The following is a 22,496-nucleotide window of genomic DNA, read 5'->3' as shown; positions in this document are numbered from 1 at the left end:
TTTCTTTCATTCGTGTTGTTATGGGAGCATATGAGCACTAAAAAGGGGGCTCAGAGACGTCAGGAGCCCACTGGAGATGGAGTCCAGGGTTAGTAAGGCTATCAGTGCATCGCCTAAAGCTGCACTGAAGTCTGCAGCGTGTGTGCCTGTGTCAGTCTGTGTCTATGCTCTTTTAATGGTCCACTAATCCCACATGCACTTGGCTGGCATATTAATCCCAACTCTGTCGTGGCCCAGCTTAAAAACCCCCGCAACCATCCCACACTCTCCATCTCTACGCCGTTCCCTCGCTCTCTCATTCTTCCAGGGCTCCTCTCTATTAGTATCTCTCTCCAGATGGTATCTTAGAGGTAGGTGTGATAGTCACACACACACACACATACACACACACACATATGAGAGAGAGCGAGAGAGAGAGAGAGAGGTTGACCCACGAATGGATCCTCCTCATTGGAGCAGGAGACACACAGAGGAAAAGGAGGAGGAGGAAAGGGCGCCCATTTGTTGCCATAGTGAAAAAGTAGATTAAGCACCGTGAGCATGATGCCCTGATGGACGTGTAGGAGATGCTGTGTTTTCCAGGAGGAAACGCCTGTCTTGCGATCTATAAGGTAAGCCATGGTGAGTCCAGATCCTTGTTATTCTAAACGATCTGGTCCAGGATGGGGCAGCACTAGGAGCATTTCTGGCACTTACAGAGGATGGAGGCTTGCTACAAAAAAAGGGAGACACTTCCTCATATAACCCCATTATCTGTATCATAGACCTACTTTAGCATTATCCAAACCTTTGTTAGGAAAATATTTCTCATCCACACATGATTCTTTCAAAATGTCTCCAAAATAATGCCCTAGTTTATTGCATAGTTTCTATTTTTTTAATTTCCACAATTTTTTTAATTTTATTTTAGGATTTTGTAAATTTGCCAGTGTTTGTGCAAGTTGCAAAAGTTAAGCTTCGAACCTTATTTTTTAATTTAGGGAAACATAAGCATGCAACATTTATTCTGCAAAATATGAAGCAGCAGTGACATGGTCAGATATGTTTGTATGTCTCCATTGGATTTGCATCGATCTCCTTAGTCCTAATGATCAGGTCTCTGAGGGGCTCTGAGCTAAAACTAAAACTGTATAGGTTAATGGTTCTTACTGCTGTGACTATGAAACTTCAAATGTTATCGATCTCATGCATTGCATCGTTATCCCGCTGCGCCACCGTGTCACATCTCTGTCTGATCAAAGGAGAGAGACAGAGCAAGAGATGCTCAGCGCTTCCATCCTACACTGGCTGTAGAGTCACAGACGGCCATCCATCTTTATACCATATCTGACTCTGCTTACAGCCCACAAATGGACAAGGAGCCTCTAATTGTAAATGCCCTCAGGGATAGATACTGTAGATAGAATCACACATCTATGAAGTTTGACCATCAATGGGCATGTTATACGTTACAATTGATGATTTCCCACCCTCAAACAATTAACAATTTAAACAAATGAGTAATGCATTTTACTCTCAGTATTAAAAGCATGAGATGAGATGAGAATACACAAAAAAGGACTGTTCAACTCAAGAATGTTTGACCAGAGAGACATGTAAACCCATGTAAATTTGCGATGGTAAAACAGGGGACGGGACCCGGATAAGCAAACTGCTTCTCTCGTCTCCTTTTTCGGCATGTACAAAAAAGAAAAAAAAAAAAAAAGTGAATGTAACCATGTCGGAAATAAACTGAATAAATAAATAAATAAATAAAATAAATTACATTATTAATTCTGTAAATGAAAAATAGATTACAGATTACAACAAATAAAAAGCAGTATTCAAATAAACTTTTTAAACATGACACCAGCTTTGACATATCATGTTTTTAACACCATCTAATTCTATGAAAAATAATGTTCAATAATAAAAGCGACAAAAAGATGCTCGGTTTCTCTGCAATCTGTATTTATTATCGTAATTTTGGCTTCTGCCAATGGCGCCGCCGCGAAAATCCCAGCAGCCTGAATGTGACGTCAGTGGAGGAACTCTCAGCTCACCAAAACAATACGTCCGGAGCACATGAAAGTTTGATTTCTGAGAAGAAGTACACAAAGTAGATGGAGGTCACCTTCCATGCTCAGATGCGAGGGAATTCAGCCTTATCAATATGAACCCAATATGAGTGATGAGGAAGTAGACAGCCTGACAGCTCGCTGTCTGTGCTCAGGCTGTAGGTGAAGGGTGAACAAAAAATTGTTATAGTTATAGAATAGTTATAGTTAATACTAAAGCTTTAGAGTTTTTATGGCTCCAGCTTCAGTTACGGGAGCTGACTTTGGTGGCTCTGAAGCTCGCAAGTAAACATGGACCATCATTTTGTCGAGTTACAGAATTTGTCACAACACTTGTCTGTGACTAGTTGTGGGTGGGTGACGTGACAAAAGCATAAATAAGGAATATCCATAAGCTGAAGTCTTCTTACAATGAGCTGCTATGGAGGAATCTTTGAGAGTAGTTGGTGTAATGATAATAATGTTGATGCTATGTAACTCCTAGCAGAGGAAACTTCACATGGTCTCCAAAAAGCAGGTCGCGAATGTGCTAAAAGTAACATTAAAATGCCAAATTTAATGTTAAGATGGACATAATATTGTAAAATATTCAGTGGATGCAACATTTTGGGTATGTTGTTGCATTTAGCGATAACATGAAAACTGTTTTGTGCCCTTTAAATGCAAAAATCACACTTGAGAAATCAAACAGTCTGTTTAAGTCCTCCTTCACTCTTTCCTGTCCTTGTTTTATGTGAAAACCCCAAATATCTTGCTGTCAGGGTGTTAGCATAGGCTGTAGTGCCAGTGTGTGGTGTTTATTATGTGAAGACATGGATATAGATATGCATGTGAACAAAAGCAAAGGTGTGTGTGCAACAGTCCCAGTGTGATATCCTCTGTGAATGTGGGTGTGTGTGAGTGGAAGCATGCACAGATCCTTCTCATTTCCTCATTTACAGTGTGCTTATAGTTTGGTAACAGTGTCTTCCTTAAAGGGTGATTAAATAGGTTTGGAGACAATAAATAAATAAATGTAGTAAAATGTTCTTTCCGTGTCAATTTTACCACATCTATTTCTAAATATAAAGATATTAAACACCATTCTAAGATGGAGTATTGTTGACATTATCCATCCATCCATCCACTCGCCTAACCATCCATCCATCCATCCATAAATCCATCCATCCATCCATCCAACCACCCAACCCACCCAACCCACCCATTCATCCATCTGTTCATCCATGCAGGCATCCATCCATTCATCCACACATTCATTTATCCAACCATCCATTCAACGATCCATCCACTCACCTAGTCATCCATCCATCCACCCAATCCACTCATTCATCCATCCATCCATCCATGCAGGCATCCATTCATCCACCCATTCATCCATCCATCCACCCACTTAGCCACCCACCAGCCCATCCATCCATCCACTCACCTAGCCATCCATTCATCCACCCAACCCACCCATTCATCCGTCCGTCCATCCATGCAAGCATCAATTTAGGCATCCATCCATCATCCATCCATCCATCCACACACCCATCCATCCATCCACCCGCCAACCCATCTATACAGGCATCCACCCATTCATCCACACATTCATCCATCTAACCAGGGATCCATCCACTGACTTAGCCACCCGCCAACCCATCCATCCATCTACTCACCGAGCCATCCATCCATCCACTCAACCCACCCATTCATCCGTCTGTCCATCCATGCAAGCATCCATCCAGGCATTCATCCATTCATTCACACATCCATCCACCCATCCATCCATCTACCCAACCCACCCATTCATCCATCCTTCCACCCACTTAGCCACCCACCAACCAATCCATTCATCCGTCCATCCATCCATGCAAGCATCCATTTAGGCATCCATCCATCCATTCATATACACAGCCATCCATCCATCCACCCACCTGCCAACCCATCCATCCAGGCATCCATCCATTCATCCACACATTAATCCATCCATCAAACCAGGAATCCATCCATTGACTTAGCCACCCGCCAACCCATCCATTCATCTACTCACCTAGCCATCCACACAACCCACCCATTCATCTGTCTATCCATCCATGCAAGCATCCATCCAGCATTCATCCATTCATCTACACATCCATCCATCCATCCATCCACACATCCATCCATCATCCATTCATTCATCCATCTATCCATCCATCCATAACCAAAAATAGACTTTAAACAACAAAAATTGTTTCATTTCAATGTCCTTAAATGATTTGAAGTTACTTGGGAACCAAACCCTAGTTTTTTCTGTGTAATACATTAATTCCAATTGAATAAACATGTCACAGCCTGTTTTTTTACAGTATTTATTATATTACTGGACAATGCGATGCATAGTGCAACTAATCTAAATATGAAGTGCAACTGTTAGCCCAACAAAGAAGAAATTTAGAGTTGGAAAAAAAAATTATTATCAATAAAAGTAAACCAGTACCTGCCAAATTTGAATTTTTTGGTATAATTCACATGGATTGTTATAACACAATGACAGTAGATTATCATCTTTGTTTTAGAAAGAAACTGAAAGGAGGGAGTGGGCGGTTTGTGTTAATGTTATTTCTAATGCTAAATTACACACTGATGGTTGCACGTCAATGCAGTCCCTGGGATTTGTTCCGTGGGAGTTCTTTCAAAGCACATAGGAACCCAACTTTAATGTACCTTTAGAGAAACAGTCTGTTCCAATGTGTATGGCTTTACTTACATTATTCATATATGACTGCTATGTGAGGTTAATTGGGGTCTCTAAACTGCCTGTAGGAGTGAATGCCTGTGTTAATGGTTGAGTGTCTCAGATTGTCTTTACATACTTCCCTCTATTCGTTCTTTTGAAGATCATTCAACATGCATGATTATCTAATATTTTTGAAAATATATTCTAACAAGTTCAAATATTATTGTATATTTATATTATTTTGTAGCCTTCAGAACAGACTTGTCAAACTCAAGGCCAGTGGGCAAAACCCAGCCCTTCCAGCCCTCATGGTGATTTTACTGAAGGTAAAAATTACAGTGAAAACATGAAGTAAATTAGCTGAACTGAATCTTTTCCTGATGCTATATTATAGCTGTGATTTATACAATTAAATACAGTTTATACATTGTGTCCTGGGTTAAAACAAGGACATGTTTGTCATTTTTTTACATTTTCCTTAAAGGTGTAGAGGATGATTTTCCCAAAGTTTAGAAAAGAAACGCCCTCTGCACTTGCGTAACACTCGTGCTCTTTTGCACATGCCTACGTGTGCGAGAGAGCGTGCATGAGCCCAGCTTTCCTCGTGCACAGCTCTGTTTACAAAATGGAGTTGGCATCGCTCATACAAGCTTTCCTTCCAAAAGAAGATTTGCACTTTTCCCACTATGTCAGACTCGCCACTGGTAAGTGAAAATCAATTTTCAAAGGACCCGATGTGCACCAGGCATGAGCACGAGCGGCCTTACGCAGACATATCAACAAAATGATTGACAATTAGGAGGACCAATGGTTAAGATGATCCACCCGGAAGTTGAAGCCAAAATGACATCGTCCACAATACCTTTAGTCTGTGTTAGTGGTTTTGAACTAAAACATGTTTAACAATCCTGTGTTAGAGTGTGATGTCTGTCACTATAGAGGATCTTTGCACGTTGGGCGATGTAATAAAACAATGTGCGAGACGCAGCCGTGTTGAGTGCAACCTTTTTCCTGTGGTTCTTCACTTAACGGATAAAGTGGGTTTTATGCACGGTGTAGAAGGATGTCTACACGGGCAGACATGATGGGAGAGAGCAAACCGTTCAACGGGGGAAATGTTGAGTTTTATTTCCGAAATTTCAACTTTAATCTTGACATTCGACATAATTTATGATTTGCCTAAAATAATTTTCTCCATCAAAATGGGCCCTAATCCCCTTCCGTGTGCAACAACCTGAAACAGCACAGGTAGAGCATTACAATAAGAACTCATTGTCCTGGTGGAGACATTAAAGCCGATATCAGGAGTTTCTGAGAAACGTCTCGATGTCCCGCCCTAAACAGTTCCACTTCCTCCAACTACCTCTGCCAATCTACCAAAAGTCATGTGGATCGCGGAACATACTGTAACAAGGCTGCATCGGGTTGCATTGATATAGGTCTATAGGTAAGGTAGGAGCCAAAATCATATTTACCTGTTTGCTGTTGTGTTCCGTGCACAGTTCCGCATTCACTTTGATTGACAGTCTCAAAAACAGGCGTTGAAGCCTATTGGTTGGGCGATCACGGCATTTGTATAGGGGTCTATAGGACAAAGGCGGGACTTATATACATTATATGAATGACCATTGGCAGTAGACCATAGTAAAAGACTAGTTAGGTTTTTTTTTTTTACATTTTAAAAGAACAGACTTCTCAGAAACTCCAGATATCAGCTTTAAGCGTCAGAAACTTTTGGACATTTTCAGGGGCTTGACTGTAATGCTCTGAGCACAAGATCAGAGATAAATAGCAAGTCAGTACAAATAATGAAAAATTGAGCCTTTAAACTCACCAATTAAAACGTAAGGTGTGATACATGAATTAAAGGATGTGTGTGTGTGTGTGTGTGTTTTAATGTAACCAGGTTAAAGTTGTCCACATTGTGTAGTAACTCGCAGACAGAGAGAAAGGGAAATGAGCAGAAGGCTGGTGATGGTGGGATATTTGTAATGATGAAGATGTAAAGAGTGTCTGTGGGATGAGGGGGAGGTGGGATGAGCTGAGGGAGGAGAGGAGAAGAGATGAGAAGAGAGGAGAGGAGGAGAGGAGAGGAGAGGTGTTTGGAGGGAGGCTCAGGTGTGCGTGACTGGAAAACGGAGGAGGCTGCACCGTGAACGGATGCTGCTTCGCTTTGACATTGGGACTCTGCAACAAGGCATCGACGCAGTCGGCCAGTTTACTCTCACCGTCCAGTAGAGCTGTGCTACTGGTTTCACAGACACACATCCGCGGGTTCCCACAAGGTGAGTGTTTCACTGGTAGAGGATTCTGCGTTTGAAGGGTTTTTGTCGCACCCGTGTTCTGTGGGGGGGGGTGGGGGGTGTAGGGAGGGAAGGGGTTTTCCTTTATCCATGTGGGAGTGTGTTTCTTCTCTTGGCCATGACAGACAGACTCGCATTGATCCGTCTCCGTCTCCGTGTGTCTGCGTAAAGACGCCAGTTGCGCTGCTGAGTGGAGGACGCAGTGAGACAGCTGCGCGTCCCAAACCCCGCTTTGCATCCATGCATGGTGTGTGTGTGTGTGTGTGTGTGTGTGTGTGTTTCTGTCATGTTGTGCAAACATTGCTGGCGATAAAACCGTCCGTGTTGTACATGCGTGTGTGTGTGTGTGTGTGTGTTACAGACAGGCTATGGTCGGGGCTCATTGTGGTGCGCTGCTCCAGTTCATCTCTGTGATGTTTCACATTGTTGTGTCTCCTTGAACAGACACAGTGTGTTTGTGCCAGATGCACAACATATCACACTTAAGGTCAGATATAGGCAACTGGTGGCCCGGGGGCCACATCCGGCCCTCGGTGTAATTGTATGCAGCCCCCAAATTAAATGCAGAATGATGTTAAATATGCACAAAACAATAGCAAGAAAACAAATGACAGTACTACAGAAAAATACAGTAAAATACAAGAGAAACAGCAAAAATACTCCAGAAACGCACAAAACTACTTCAGAAATTAACAAAATGACAACAGAAATACACAAAAAACTCCTAAAAAGACAACAAAAGTAAACAAAATGACTCAAAAAAACATACAAAAGTACAGAAAATGACAACAATAGTACACAAAAATGCCAAACCCACAGTACTACAAACAAACAAAACAACAACAAAAATACACAAAAGGGACTCAGTACCCCCCCACCCCGCAAAATGACAACACAAATACACAATATGACTCCAAAAGAGATAGAATTTACAGGAAAAATACACAAAAGGACAACAGAAATGCAAAACAAACACACGGAATGACAGAAAAACACAAAATTCCTCTTAAAACCCTTCGTTGTTTCCCATTTTAATGCTCAGATTGGTCATTTTTCCAAATGCTGACATGAACGTACTGTGGCCCTTCGATCAAAACAAACACACATTTTTGTGGCCACCGCTGTGATGAACGTTGCCCACCGCTGCTTTAGGTTGATGAAAAGTGTAACCAGGGTGTTGGAGGAGCGTCAATGGAAGCTGCATGTGCAACATGTCAGGAGAAGGAACTGGAGGTCAGAGCTTGTTTAGGGCACTGAAACATGTGTCCCATCTTGTCCATTGTGGTAGTGGCAGGTAAAGTTACAACTGCTTCTGGTATCTGTGATAACAACAGAGACTACACACGTATTACTGACACTGGGGAGACATTCCCACAAGGAGCCTTCAGCCATCAGTATTCAACAGGAAGCTTTCACACTTCCCTGGTTGTCTCATGCATTGGTATTTTAGCTTTGCCTCAAAGGAGTGACAGAATTTCATTATATTGATATGCATCCATAAGCCGTTCAGTGTATGTACATTGTTTAAACTGACAAAGAACAAGGTGATGATTCATCCATCCATCACAGGTTGTACAGAGATTCCTTGGAGTGTAGTTTGCTATAGTTTGTACTTCAAACCAAACCGTGTCTGTGAAATAATGTCGTTGTGTGTTCTTTGGCTCACTTCTTGTTTGACATCAAGTGGCATAAAAGTGCTTTTTCCCTGGAGGGGTCGACATACTCAGTCCTGTAGAGCCACTGTCCTGCTTGTTTTACATTTCTTATCCTTATCCGATATTGGTACCGGAATAGGTTCGATATTAGTAAAAATATAAACAAGAAATGGCATCCTATTCTCCCCTTGCCTAATACCCACTGAGAGCTAGAGATAGGCACCAGCAGACCCCATGACCATGAAAAAAGGAGCAAGTGGGTCAGAAAATGGATGAAGGGATGGATGGATAGACTGTATTGTATTCTACTGGCCTCTACAATACAAGCAGTCTATTCCACACTCAGCTCCAGCACTTCTATGGAGCAGCTGACAATAATAAAATATTGACAGTAAAAATAAGTCAACTTGAATTATGATACATTTTAAAAGAATCATTTCTTTTTTGTGTTTTTATTGGTTTTGAAGTTATATTTCAGAGTTTTAAATTGTATTTTTCCAGTTTTTATTGACTTTATTAAGGTTACTTTTAGGGGTATTCTCATTTATTTTATTCAATTGTTGAATATTCCTATGTTTAAGGTTAAAATCTATGTAACTTATTGGTTAGTAATAAATGGATCAGTTTTTCCCGTTGCTGACCATTGTTCTCAGTATGCGTGATATCACTTGATCAAGGCTTTTCTAACATTCACAATAAGCAATAAAAGTATGTGTGATTCGCACTAATATCGGATCAAATTGATATTGGTATTGGTCAACACTCAAGGCTACAATATCGTTGTCATATTGGAAATGAAAAACTTGAATTGGTCGACCCTCCCTCGGTGAGGAGTGTCTGGTTCTCAGGGCTTTTGCGCACATGAACAATCACACATCTGTTGAATTCTGGTGTGCTAATGAGGAATAACAACAAAAACATGCATAACTGTGGCTCTCTAGGATCAAGGTTGGAGGACATGTTAATGGGCTCTATCTGTCTTGTGTATAGTATAAAGTAGGGGTGTCCTGATCCCATATTGATGTCGGATATCAGTCCGATATTAGCCAGAAAATGGATATTGGATTTTATCGGACTGCATCTAAAATCTCCGATATAAGCGCTCCGATCAGTTTTTGTTGTTTTTGTTCCCGCCCTCAGTTGTTCCCACCATATACTGACAGTAAAAAATGACTGCAATGAACTTTAATTGTTTGCACTTTAAAAGTATAATGTAACATCACTGGATCAAGCCTTTTCTAACATTCCACGCTACAAAACAAGTATTAAAAGTATGTATGAGTCGGGCTGATATCATATCGGATTGATATCGGTATCGACCAATACTCAAGGCTGCAATATCGGTATCGCATCAGAAGTGGAAAAAGTTGTATCGGGACATCCCTAGTATAAAACAATACATGCTATGGTATTCTTACACATCATTGACTCTAACTCCGATGATGAGTTTCGGTGATACTGGGTCAAAGGTCTGAAGTAACAGTTGGCTTTTGATGTGTTTATGGAGTGACATTTTCCTTCAAATGCAACAACACGAGTCGGTTCACAAACACGAGTTAAGAGAGTTAATCAGAGCCTAAACCAGAGAAAGTTTGTGTTTTTATAACTCACACAATTTCAGTTTAGAGGTTTTTCCACCTGTTATAAGAAGACAGAATAAAAAAAATAGCAATTGTCCACACGCTACTCAACCAAAGCTTTCCCTGCATCACCTGAGTAGTGGCTAGAATACTTTCGGAGAAGCCCTGTGATGCAGTGTCAGAGGACAGTGTCTGACTTCTCTGCTGAATGATCACATGTTTTAGCTGTTTTTCTAAAGTGACTGATGGCACATTTGGAGTCAGAGTAATAGACAGAGAGCGACTCGGTTATGCAACCATCTGAACATCCTTTACATACCAAAGCTGGTAGAAAAGAGAGAAGTCTTCATTTCACTCCTCTGACTATAAAACAAGTGTCCTCTTTACATTCAAATGAAGTGGATAAACGTACATTTATTTGTGAATGACTCAGAGGCGCTCCACATGTTTGATTATATGTATTTGAGCCTTTGTGTGGGAACATGTCTGTTGTGAATGATTACAGGCTGTTCACTGTGTCTCAGGAAAACCAATTCTGTCAGTGGAGGAGTCACTGGAAACAGCTGATCATAAGAAGAGACACAACAAGCTATTTTTGGAAAAACTAACCATTCCCTCAACAAATAGTAGCATGTATTTACGTATATGAATGCATCTGTGGATAAGGCATTTGATAGTCATTGTTTGTATTGAACTTATTAAGTGTTTCAGCCAGGGTTGGGGCTAATTACACTTTTCCATTACGACGACGTCATCTTTATCCGCGTTCTATTATAACTCAATTATGATTACATTGACTGGCACACATAAAATTACAATTATTATTTTCCCCTTAAAGTAAATTACAATTATGTTTTCATAAAAATGCACCTTTCGCTTGTAGGTTTTGATATTTTTGGTGGAAGCGTCTGAGCTTTTTGTTGTGTAAGTATACCCCTCGATTTTAATTACTTTAATAATGGTAAAATGATCCTCAAGATAACTAATGGGTACAATAAAATACTTTTTTTTAATAATTGTTAACTACATATGTGTAAGCTATAGAACTGTCAATTTTGTATTTATTTAAAACTTAATTGACAGTTGTTATAGAATTTCCATGGCAAACACAATTACAAAGTCAATTACCTGAACTCCGTTACAAAACAATCACGATTACAACAGAAACAAATTCCTTTAAATTACGATTACAATTAAAAATACATCATAATTGTAGTTAATTATCAAATACGCATTTACAATTATAATTGACTCCAACTGCAGTGTTAGGGCTAGAGAAAGTTTACATGTTTGTGATCTTCATTTTCTAGACTCACATTTGTGTTAAAGGAGTTTTGGATGGTTGTTAATAAAAAAAAACACCCATGTGAGCAGTTTAGCTAAACCTGAGGATATTACTGCCCAATAGCATATTTGTGAGATGTTTGTTTAGCCAATGAGGATGTGATTTCTTTAGTCTTCCATGCAGCTGACTGACTTAAGTGACAGAGACATAAAGCATGTGTGCATTGGTAATGAAGCTGTGACTTATACGTCAAGCTCAAAGATGTCAGTGGGAACGGTGAATACGGCATAGTTACATGAGAAGATTAAAAAGATAGACTTAAACTTGAAAAAAAGAGATAATGGAGACACAACTGTCTCACTGACAGTGTGTGTGTGTGTGTGTGTGTGCGTGTGTGCGTGTGTGTGACAGCAGATGAGTTTGGTTGAGTTGTTCATTATTGGAGCAGCAGTTAGCCCTGCTGCCATTGTGACTCCGTCGTGTTAATTATTCTCAGTGAGATTCTCCGTCCCTAGATGCCCCTTTTTAGCTCTCTTGCCTCAGTTTCTCTTTTGCCTGTTTCATTACTTATCTTCTCTCTCACTCAGGCTTTGCCAACTGCTTTCAGGGTCGTTTTTTTTCCCCAACCTTTCTTCGCCCGCTCCACCTTTCCCTCTTTGTGTGTCTGTTTCCATCCACTTTCTTCTTTCCCTCACTTTCATTTTTACAGCAGCTCACTTTTATATTTCCACCTTTTTTTTTTTACCACAGTCGTGATCCTGTTTGACAGAGAAAATAATGCCATACGACTTCTGTCAGTTCCCCTGATGTTTACAGTCAATTAAAAAGCACCGGCTGCTTGAAAATTGCTCCTGGAAAGAAAAAGATCAATGAGGTTTTTTTTTCATCATTGGCTTACATCTATTTGACTTGTCCACTTTTTGTACTACACTGTTGTCTAAAGCTTTTTTTCTTAAGGTAGTGTGTATAATAGTTCACAATAGCAGGATTAAAATACAAAATACTTCTGTTCGTACAATTCTTGCCAGAGGATGTAAAGCAATCTTTGTATGTTTTTGAACTCTATTAGAGAAACAACAGTTTCCTAAATTAAAATACTATCCTTAAGACATCTAAATAACATTTTTCATCCTTTCTTTGTTTTTTTTTCTTTGATCACAGACCGAAAGCATAAAATTGAGGTGGTTTATGTAACTGCAATGGTGTCACACTTTAACAGAGGCGATCAGTAAAAATGTGTCAGACAAGCAGCACATCCTCACAGCGCCTGTGAGGTGCGACTTGTGTTATTGACATTATGTCCACACAGTGGTGACACAGTAAGGCAAGGTTTGGTCGCTGAGGTAACAGTAGGATGGCTACTGTTCAGTGACGTGCCGTGACCACTAGGGTTGGGTAGGCACGTTGCAAATCGAGACCACCAATGACAATTTCATATGTTTAATGTGTTAATTCAATTCAAATCAATTTTATTTGTATAAAGCAATTTCCAACAAAGTCATCTCAATGCGCTTATCAAAATATAAAATTCATAATAAGAAAGAAAAAATCCAACAAGATCCACATGAACAAGTATTTAGCCATCTAACAAAATCAACATCATAAACACCATTAAAGAAACATAAACAATTATTTAATATAGCCTCCATACTCTCCAACAAGATATACAGTTTCTCATGACACGGCAGCACATCTGTTGTTTGTGTTGGAAACAGAAACAGTTCTCAGCATGTTTGTATCGCATGATGGCAGTCATTTTTAATCGGGCGACCATGTATGAGGTGGTAGAGGTTCAGGTGGTTGTCTTCTGATCGAGAGGTTGGGGGTTCGATCTCAGTGCTATACCTATGGAAGTGTCCTTGGGCAAGACACTGGCCCACCAGTGGTGGATTAGTACCATGCATGGCAGCTCTGTCCCATTGGTGTGTGAATGTGAGATGATATTGTGACTAACTCGGTGGTTATAAAACGTTATATAAGTCAAGTCCATTTACTATTTAAACACAAATTGCTGAAAGAAGAATAAAAAAAAAAAAAAATGATAAAAATATTGAATTTCCCTAAATTAATTAGGAATTGGAAATTTAAAGGATATTTTAGAGAATTGGGATATCTGTCACATCAATTTGGATATTGTCAGTGCCTTACATCCTATGTTTATCCATGGAAGTGAAAACTAGGGCACAATAATGTTGAAGGAAAGGTAAAGATTTGCTGGCCCACTTGAGATCACACTTGTCCGTATTTGCACTTTACAAACCACTGAAGAACTTGTTTGATATTTAATGTAATTTGTGTAAAACACAAGGATCCTTTGATGATTTGTTGTCGAAATAATCATTTATGCAGTTGGTGGAAACTAATCACAGGATCGAGGGTTAAAGTAACTGCAGTGACATAAATACAAAATTAATTCCCAGTTTTGAGCACTTAAACTGTAATTAGAAGTCCTTGTGTTGTTGGTAAATCCAACTAAATGTCATCAAAGCAGAGAGGCATATCCAAAGGTGAAGACGGCACTAGACACAAACTAAGACCATAATGAGTGAGCGCAGTGATACGGCTGATAGACAGGACAGCGTATTTAACCCACCTCTAACAACTTCACCCTTAAGGTGCCACACTTACATACACAGAAGAGTTACAAAGTGTGACTTCAACCTTATAGTTAACCCCAAGTTTCTTTTCCAATCTTTCAGGTTTCATCGCTGCATCCACCCACGCTGCAGCAGTGGTTCCACCTTGAAATCAAAAGAAAGACCGGCCAGTCTGAAGACAGGAACATACAACAACCTTCAGTCTTCCACAAAGCTGCTCTGTGCCACAAAGCCGTGGCCATGGCTCGGAATAACGCCTCTCCAACAAGACATTACCTGTGACTTCTCTACGAAGCTAAATTCAGATCTGTTCCCTGTGCGATATTCTACAAATCAAGATGATGCTCTGGCTGCTGGTTTTTCTCTCCAAGCTCTGTCAAGCTGACTCCACTCAGGCCAGTGAAAGGCGGGTCGTAGCGCACATTCCAGGTGACATTATCATCGGAGCGCTCTTTTCTGTTCATCATCAGCCTCCTGCTGACAAGGTAATTTGGTGTTTCTTTGTTAGTTTGCCTTTAAACTTTTTTTCTGCTTTGGGTGAAAAACCTTCAGTTAGGGTACCTCCACTGACATTTAGGATTTTGTTTCCCACCGTTTTAGGTCAGAGAATTGTTCAATTTAAGATTACAGCCTATGAATATGAAGCCATTAACACACCAGCAGTCATCACAGTGTTAATACTGTCAGTAAATGAAATATGTATTTTAATAAAGGCAACTGTGAGGAACTCAAAAGTACCAATTTTATGACATTTGTTGATATATATTTTAATATAATTAATTGTCATGTTTTATTAATTCTAAATGGACCCTTTTATGCACCCAAATGTAATGATTTGTTTTTCTTTTTAGCACTTTAGTATCACTTTTTCTTAACAGAATCAGAACATATTTTTTTTTCTATAGAAGTGGAGATTAATACTTTGTGTTGCAAAAGCACTTAAGTATTAACTATGGACAGACACTGCAGGCCTGTGCAGAGAAGGTGCTGATTAAACATCCTCTGTAATAGATTTTTTTTTATCTTGAAATATAATCTCTGCTATGACAAAATCAATATTCTAGCCTTTTTTTTTTAATTTTTTATCCAAGACACTTTAAATACCTGTTTGTACCTGCCACAGCAAACTCATGCTTAAGGAGTCCGATGGCATAGCAACCGACCGCCTGACCTGAGTCATATTACATTTTACACACGGACAGTCCTTGGCGGTTGAAGGTGCAGGGTGGTCATCAGCCCGGGGCACAAATGTGCACTCAGTCCTGCTTGTGTGTGTGTTGCGGTTGCACTCTAGTTACTGTGTATACGTTAGCCGTAACGTAAGAAACAGCAATGGGAGAAAGAGCTCCTTAAAGAAGCTTCAGCTCTTATTAGTGTAAACAATATACAATGAATAAATAAATAAATGAATAAATTAAAAAAATTACTGACAGAATGAATAAATATGCTCTCCTCCGTCAGTTTTGAACAGAAGGCTGGAGCCTGATCTTTTGTTATTTTTTTTTAGCTTCGTTAGTTTTTCTCTCACTTCTTTTGCCGTATGGGAAACCGTCCCTAGAAGCCAGATCACACTGGACTTCGTCCTCTGCAGAAAAGCCGAGGGGCACATAGACTTCATTCTCTTTAATTCCAACTGTCAAACTTGGGAGCGGAAGCCTCTGTTTTCAAAGAGTACAGCTAATGCCCACTAGAGACATTAATGAATGAAATGGCGATCAGCAGTTTGCAGTGAACCGAGCTGGCCTCATCAACTCAGACATTAGTACACTCCACACCCGAAATGCCCGGCTGTAACAAAAAAAATACATTCCCTTGAGCAGAAACACTAAGCTCCTCTGAATGGACTACCAGGGGAGAGATTTATGACTTTGGTTCTGATAAGAGTTCTGAGCACTGTGGGGAATGCAGTTGGTCAGTAAACGACTACTTCTAACCTACTACCACCTACTGACATGAAGGATTACTTATTTTAGTCTACCATTAATGGTCATCTATAACTAAGGTATTCTTACAACAGATGCTTTAACTTTAACTTCTGACCAACTAACCTCTGGCACAGTTGTGTTACATGGGTCATTGGTTGTTCAACATGAGCACATTGTTGAGTTATAGACAGTAAGACCCAAGTTTAAATCTCCTACTAATTTTTTGTTAGATGCAATCATAGTGTATGCCTCATAGATAAATGAATCAAGCATCATTTACTCCAAAAACAAAGGAAAAAGGTTTAAATTGCCGATTGAAAGTACGTTTTTAGTCCATCATAAACACTCCTTTTGTTGACAGTTTCGCACATTGCATTATGAAATGTGGAGTAAACGGATGCATTGAATGTTTTCACCTCACTCTTACTGTGATTTCTTGTGTTTCTTCACCAAAAAAACAGTTGATTCTCTTGACACCATTTCTGTGCTAGTTATTCCCCAGTATTTATGGTGATATCAGAATGAAGTAAAAACACAACCTTTCACATCTTTTTTCCAAGCAATTGATCTTTGAATTATTGATCAATAAGGCCTACACTATGGATTTATCTGATAAAAAAATATATTGTGGATAGCAGTTTTAACTATTTCTTACTCAATCCAAAAATCCAAAAGGGGAGCTTTTAATTTTCTTGTCCCTGTTTGCATAGGTGCATGAGCGCAAGTGTGGTGCTGTGCGGGAACAGTACGGCATCCAGAGGGTAGAGGCCATGATGCACACGCTGGATCGCATCAACGCTGACCCCAACATACTTCCCAACATCAGCCTGGGCTGTGAGATTCGAGACTCCTGCTGGAACTCAGCTGTAGCTTTGGAGCAGAGCATCGAGTTCATACGTGATTCGCTCGTCTCCTCTGACGACGCCGAAGAGTGGGGTGGAGGGAGTCCATGGGGAGGAGGAGGGGGTGGAGGAGGAGCTACGATGAAGTGCTCTGACCCTGCAGCCACCCCAATGAGGGGAAAGAAACCCATCGTGGGTTTAATTGGACCTGGTTCCAGCTCAGTGGCCATTCAGGTCCAAAACCTGCTCCAGTTGTTCAACATACCACAGATTGCCTACTCTGCCACCAGTATGGATCTCAGTGATAAGGTCATTCAAGTCTCACACTAAAGCAAATGTGAGGCACCATGAGACAACCAAGAACAAGTCGGCATGAGCGAAATGAGAAAAAAGACTTTTCTGAGAAAGTAGTAATTATCGCAAAATATGCTAGTGGAAGTTACAAAGAAATCACTCTATGCTTCAAATACCCGTATCAAAGGTTTTAAAACAGTAAACCTTGTCTTTGAAAATGGCTTGTTTTACAGCAGACCGGACTCTGCGTTTGGGGGGTGTGGAGATCCAAGATCTGATTAACATACCGGCTTTCTTTGTCTATACAAACGTTTTTGTTTTTGGTTTGGGCCAATAACCTACACGTTGAAGGAAAACACATGGCTACTTAAGCACTAATTCTGATTATGATTCTGACAAATGCTGCTTTAGGAGAGTTTGAGTTTGTAAATAACTGAAAAAGCCTCCCACTGGCTGACTTGTTCCTAGTTTTCCCATGGTGCATCTAAAATATCAAAGATCTGTCTATACTTCTTAAGTAACACCTTAACATGTTTATAACTCTCCCCCCCAAAAACAACTCATGGTGTTTGTTTTTATTGTTTCAGAGCCTTTACAAATACTTTATGCGGGTGGTGCCTTCGGATGCTCAGCAGGCGAGAGCTATGGTGGACATCGTCAAACGATACAACTGGAGCTATGTGTCTGCTATACATACTGAAGGTACAAACACTCAAAAACTTTTCTTTTTTTTTTAAAAAAACATTTAGTGTACACGAGAGAGTAAGCAGCAAATGATTAAAAGTCCTTTACAATTTAAGATGTTTATCAACACAAGGAGAAAATAACAAAAATAAGATGTAATTGTTGATATCTGTGTCCTCTTGGAATAAACTGTCGCTAGGGTGAAGGAGAAGTGCTTTTCAAGTAGAGGAGTTGTCAGCTTGGGAAGAATTATATGATAAGAAAAAAAAGAAGTCATGAAGCTGAAGGCAGTTCGAAACTGAGGTTTGATACATTAAAGTGTTTGGCTTTGAATGCGAGGATATATTTGGAGCAAATATAGAAGGAACTTAAGAAGAGTTGTGGATGTTTGTGGCTGAACAGAAGAATGGCATTATGAATTGTTTATTAGAGTACGTATTTTCATAGACAATAATAAGACAAAGGCAGAAGTTGAAGGGTAGAGCAGTAAAGATACATATGGAGGTTTCTAGAGGAAAGGAGACTGTTGTGTTGCTCCCTGTGTACTCTAAAGTCAGTGGAGAAGGTAGTTGAGTCAGTTTGACTCTAAGATATGTTAGAGATAGTGAGACAGCCACCTGAACAGGAGGACACTGCAGTGACTGTGCTGGTGTTTCCAACGAAGAGAAAAGAGGGAACAAAGCCTTTGAAATGTAGTGATAGGCGCACCAAAAGTCAGTCCTCTCTTAGTTAGCTGACATCCACTCCCTGGAGATTTAGCCTTGTCATCTAGCTTGAGCTTGTCACCTTTACATGGATTCCAAGTCAAGACAAGTGGTTTCCTTAAAAATGTATGACTATTAATGCTGGAACTGGATTCTGCTTCCATGAAGACAATGTAGCAATGATGAGACCATGTGGACAGGTTAAAGATCCCACAACATGAGTAACACCTACTTACACAAGGAGCACACAGACACTGTGGGCTGCCGCAGATCGGATTTTGCCTTTAAGACAGTAAACATTTTGAATGGAGCTACAAAGAACACGTGCTTGTTGTGTGTAAGCATGTAAATATATAAATGTTGTATTCCAACTATGCATGACTTCTTTTACCTAGAGAAATCGAGAAGTCACAATGTCATAGAGATCCATGGCTTAAGAGTATACAGTATTCACCAATTAACTGCTTTATTTTGCGATTTTAGATGCTAAAATGTATACCTGAAATTAGGTAGGATTAAATCAATCCTCAATTTTTTTTTTATCTAAACCCTCCTTACTAATAATATAAATCACTATTTAGCATTCACGCCATTATGTCTTGAAAAATTCCAAGCCAATGAACTAATGGTTCCAGACATTAGCGATGCAACTATCAAACATTTTAAATGTGAAATGTCACAATGTCACAATTTCTGACCTCGATCCTGATCCGATTTTTAGGTTTTTAGTATCTTGCGATCTGGATCACCCTCCGGATTTCAAACTTGCGTCTCTACAGATGCAAGAGTACAAACCCAAACCAAACCTAGAATTATGAGATGCAATTTACACAAACTTGTTTAGAGATATCTAATGCTGAAAGCTTCTACGTAACATATAGAATACCCTTCCACTTGCTCGTCATACACACACACTTTTCCAATGTTTCCATCCATTTTTGGCTACTTTATTCATCACATTTATGGTGACATGCCTGTTTTTGGCATGTTGCTATATCTGATATGGTTGATTAACTTTTCATTGATCTTTTAGAAATGGCTTAAATTGACGGATGCTGCTGATCTTATTTTTAACTAGCACATTTTTTTAGTAGAAATACACAACACAAGATACACACTCACATTGTTAACTAACCTCCTCACCTCAGTTAAATAGATGGAGACGGAATATGAAAAGTTTCATTTAGCAGAAAGATTTTCATTGATTAATTTCTACACTAGAATGTTGTTACTATATAAACTAAAGCAAATCAATATAATATCTTTCAATTAGGTCGGATGGAGCTACACTAAAGTCCGGTAAACTGTCACAGTGATGCACCTTTGGGATTGGCTAATCGATTACTTGATTTATCTACCAACATTTTCACAAATCTGTGTGATGTCTACATAAACAACGAGCTACGGATAAATCCCCCCAGATGATATTTGCGTGGTCTGTGTGACATTTAGGGTCCTGTTCTCATGTGAACGAGTGTGTGTGTCTACGAGCCTTTGATCGAGATGAGCAGAACGGCAGGGAGAGACTGTGTGGATTTGTCTTTAAGATGGTGTCTGTGGTTTCCACACTTGTGAGAAAATGTTAGTCTTTGTGCTTTTGCAGCAAGACAAGTTCGACCTTGAAACTGGCATTCAAGGTCAGTGTCTGCCTTGTCAAGCTCAATCACTCTCAGACACCCTGAGCCGAAGAGAGTGGGTGGCGTGGACAAAACAGGCAGAATTAGGATGGGTTGTGAGAGAATGAGATAGCAAGAATGAGACGTTGGTGAGGGAGGGGGCGACATTAAAGGAAGGAATAAGGGGATCAGGAAAATAGCAGGGAAAAATTTAGGATAAATGGTGTTTTGGTTAAAACCCTTATGAGGAACAAGCGAGGAAAAAGAGAATGTCAAAGCAACCACAAGAATGCAAATGGGAACGATAGATGACGTACTAAGAAGAACAGATAACAGTGTACCACAACTGCAGATTTGGACAACGATTGGAAGCGTAGAAAGGCTCATTAATTCTGTCTTAACATTGTGCATCTGGGGGCAAAGATAGGGAAAACTGATATGCAAATGAGTCCCTGAATAATACATGTAAAATCAGCACAGTAGTAATTATACTGAAGTAATGAAGTGCTACTATTGGAAGGGGTTAACGTTGTGATCATAACTTCTGCAATGGTAGAATTTATTCCAAACGGTGGAATTTATGCATGCAGTGTTTGAGCTGTAAAATGCTTCCTTTTATAGATGTCCTGCAAACATGTCTCTGTGGCCAGACAGTTTTTCCTTAAGGTTGTGACTGCAATGCTAAAATCCATATACAGCTCAGTGCTGCGTCAAATGGACATATGAGAGCTCTCCTGCCTTAAGTGCTGAAAACAAAGTAACTGTCACGATCTAAGTTATGTGTACTGAGTGAACATTCTTTGTTAAATAAAACAAAAAAAAAAGCAAAACAATACATTTTTTAATCATATTTTAATAATCATATACAAAAATAAAGAGCTGCCACATTATTGCACCGTGATTACTGTAATAGAACCATTTTTGTATCATTTATTGTTTAAACCATCATGTGTGATGGAAGATCAGCCTCCCTATATTCCTGTCTATAATTTTCTCTGGGAGGGATACAAATCTGGTCTCATGCCTGGTAATACTATTATGTAATAGTGGTGTAGAGTCACTGGTTCGAATCCATCACTGTGGGATGTTGAGCAAGTCCTTTTACCCTAACTGCTCGTGTTGTACGTCATTTTGGACACAAGTCGTAATTTTAAAGACTCACTTGCCGTGGATGTGTAAGTGTGTATATATGGAGCACATATGAGTAAACGCATATTTTAACTACTAAGAATGCTATTGAATAGAGAACATCATCACGACTAGCGGAACAAATCAATGCTGGGCTGGAGGCGGGGCACATGACCATGCCCTTTAAGCCCCATAACGCTGATGATAACACCAGGGCTCACAATGGGGCTTATAAGCATTCCTACATTTTTTACATACAATTATGACATTTTGAAGTCAATCAAATGGACGTGAAGTCTAACAAACCAAGAGAACAATAAAAACAATAGGGTACCTCGTCCCTAATAATAACACAAATTCAAAGTTCAGCACCATGGATAGCGACAATATTCTGACACCCACTTTAACTGTTTCATCAAACGAAAACAGCATGCAACTGTATCAACTGCTACAATATTTAATAAAAACTGACCTCACTGAATGTAGCAGTTACTGCTGGTTGGTTAAAAATGAGCATTTTTGGTATCTGGTCCCTGAAAGAGGTTCTAAAAGCAGCTGGCCAGGAAAGCTGGGGGCGATGAGCTGACTGTCGTGCTGACTATGCTGACGAGCAGCTTGGTGTAACTCATCTCGTGCTTGCAGCAGTGTGTTGGGGTGAATTTCCTCAAAAATGTTCACAGTTCCATTTAAGCTGGAGGATCTTCAGGACAGTTGCTGAATGATATGGCATTAAAAATGTTCACCTGAAAGTTGCTCTCTGCATCAGTGAGGTGACAGAAAGTTCATCAAAGTGACTTCACTTTTCTGGCTCTGGTTGTTTCAAACTGTGTTTGGCTTCCCCACTTAGAAGCTAGAGCAAGAGTGGCAGACTTGTGGGTGACCATGGCTCAGGTGGTAGTGGGTCGTCTTCTGATTGAGAGGTTGGGGGTTCGATCCCAGTATCTGACTATGTGTCGAAGTGTCCTTGGGCAAGACACTGAACCCTAAGTTGCTCCCAGTGGTCGACTAGCGCTTTGCATGGCAGTCCTGTCCCACTGGTGTATGAATGTGAGAGTGATTGGGTGAATGAGCTGATATGTAAAGCACTTTGAGACTGTTTCAGTGTGGTGATAAAGCGCTATATAA

General features: G+C 39.9%; 1 protein-coding gene across 3 annotated transcripts in view; it reads left to right on the top strand.

Annotated features, from left to right (window-relative positions):
• Positions 1 to 514: 514 nt before the first annotated feature.
• grm5b (glutamate receptor, metabotropic 5b) overlaps positions 515 to 22,496 on the top strand; it is an 87,947-nt gene continuing 65,965 nt past the window's right edge. The window contains exons 1-4 of one of the 3 annotated variants that reach the window (XM_028464381.1): positions 515 to 611; positions 14,281 to 14,663; positions 16,814 to 17,254; positions 17,827 to 17,941. In XM_028464381.1, coding sequence (XP_028320182.1) covers positions 14,517 to 14,663; positions 16,814 to 17,254; positions 17,827 to 17,941 — 703 coding nt within the window. In that variant the 5' untranslated portion in view covers positions 515 to 611; positions 14,281 to 14,516. Of the gene's footprint in view, positions 622 to 6,851; positions 7,044 to 14,280; positions 14,664 to 16,813; positions 17,255 to 17,826; positions 17,942 to 22,496 lie in introns of those variants that run through there. The other 2 variants (XM_028464382.1, XM_028464379.1) reach the window with 2 other exon arrangements.

The sequence above is a fragment of the Gouania willdenowi genome, chromosome 13, assembly GCF_900634775.1.
Source record: "Gouania willdenowi chromosome 13, fGouWil2.1, whole genome shotgun sequence".
NCBI lineage: Eukaryota > Metazoa > Chordata > Actinopteri > Blenniiformes > Gobiesocidae > Gouania > Gouania willdenowi.
This window is presented reverse-complemented; position numbering and strand designations above follow the sequence as displayed.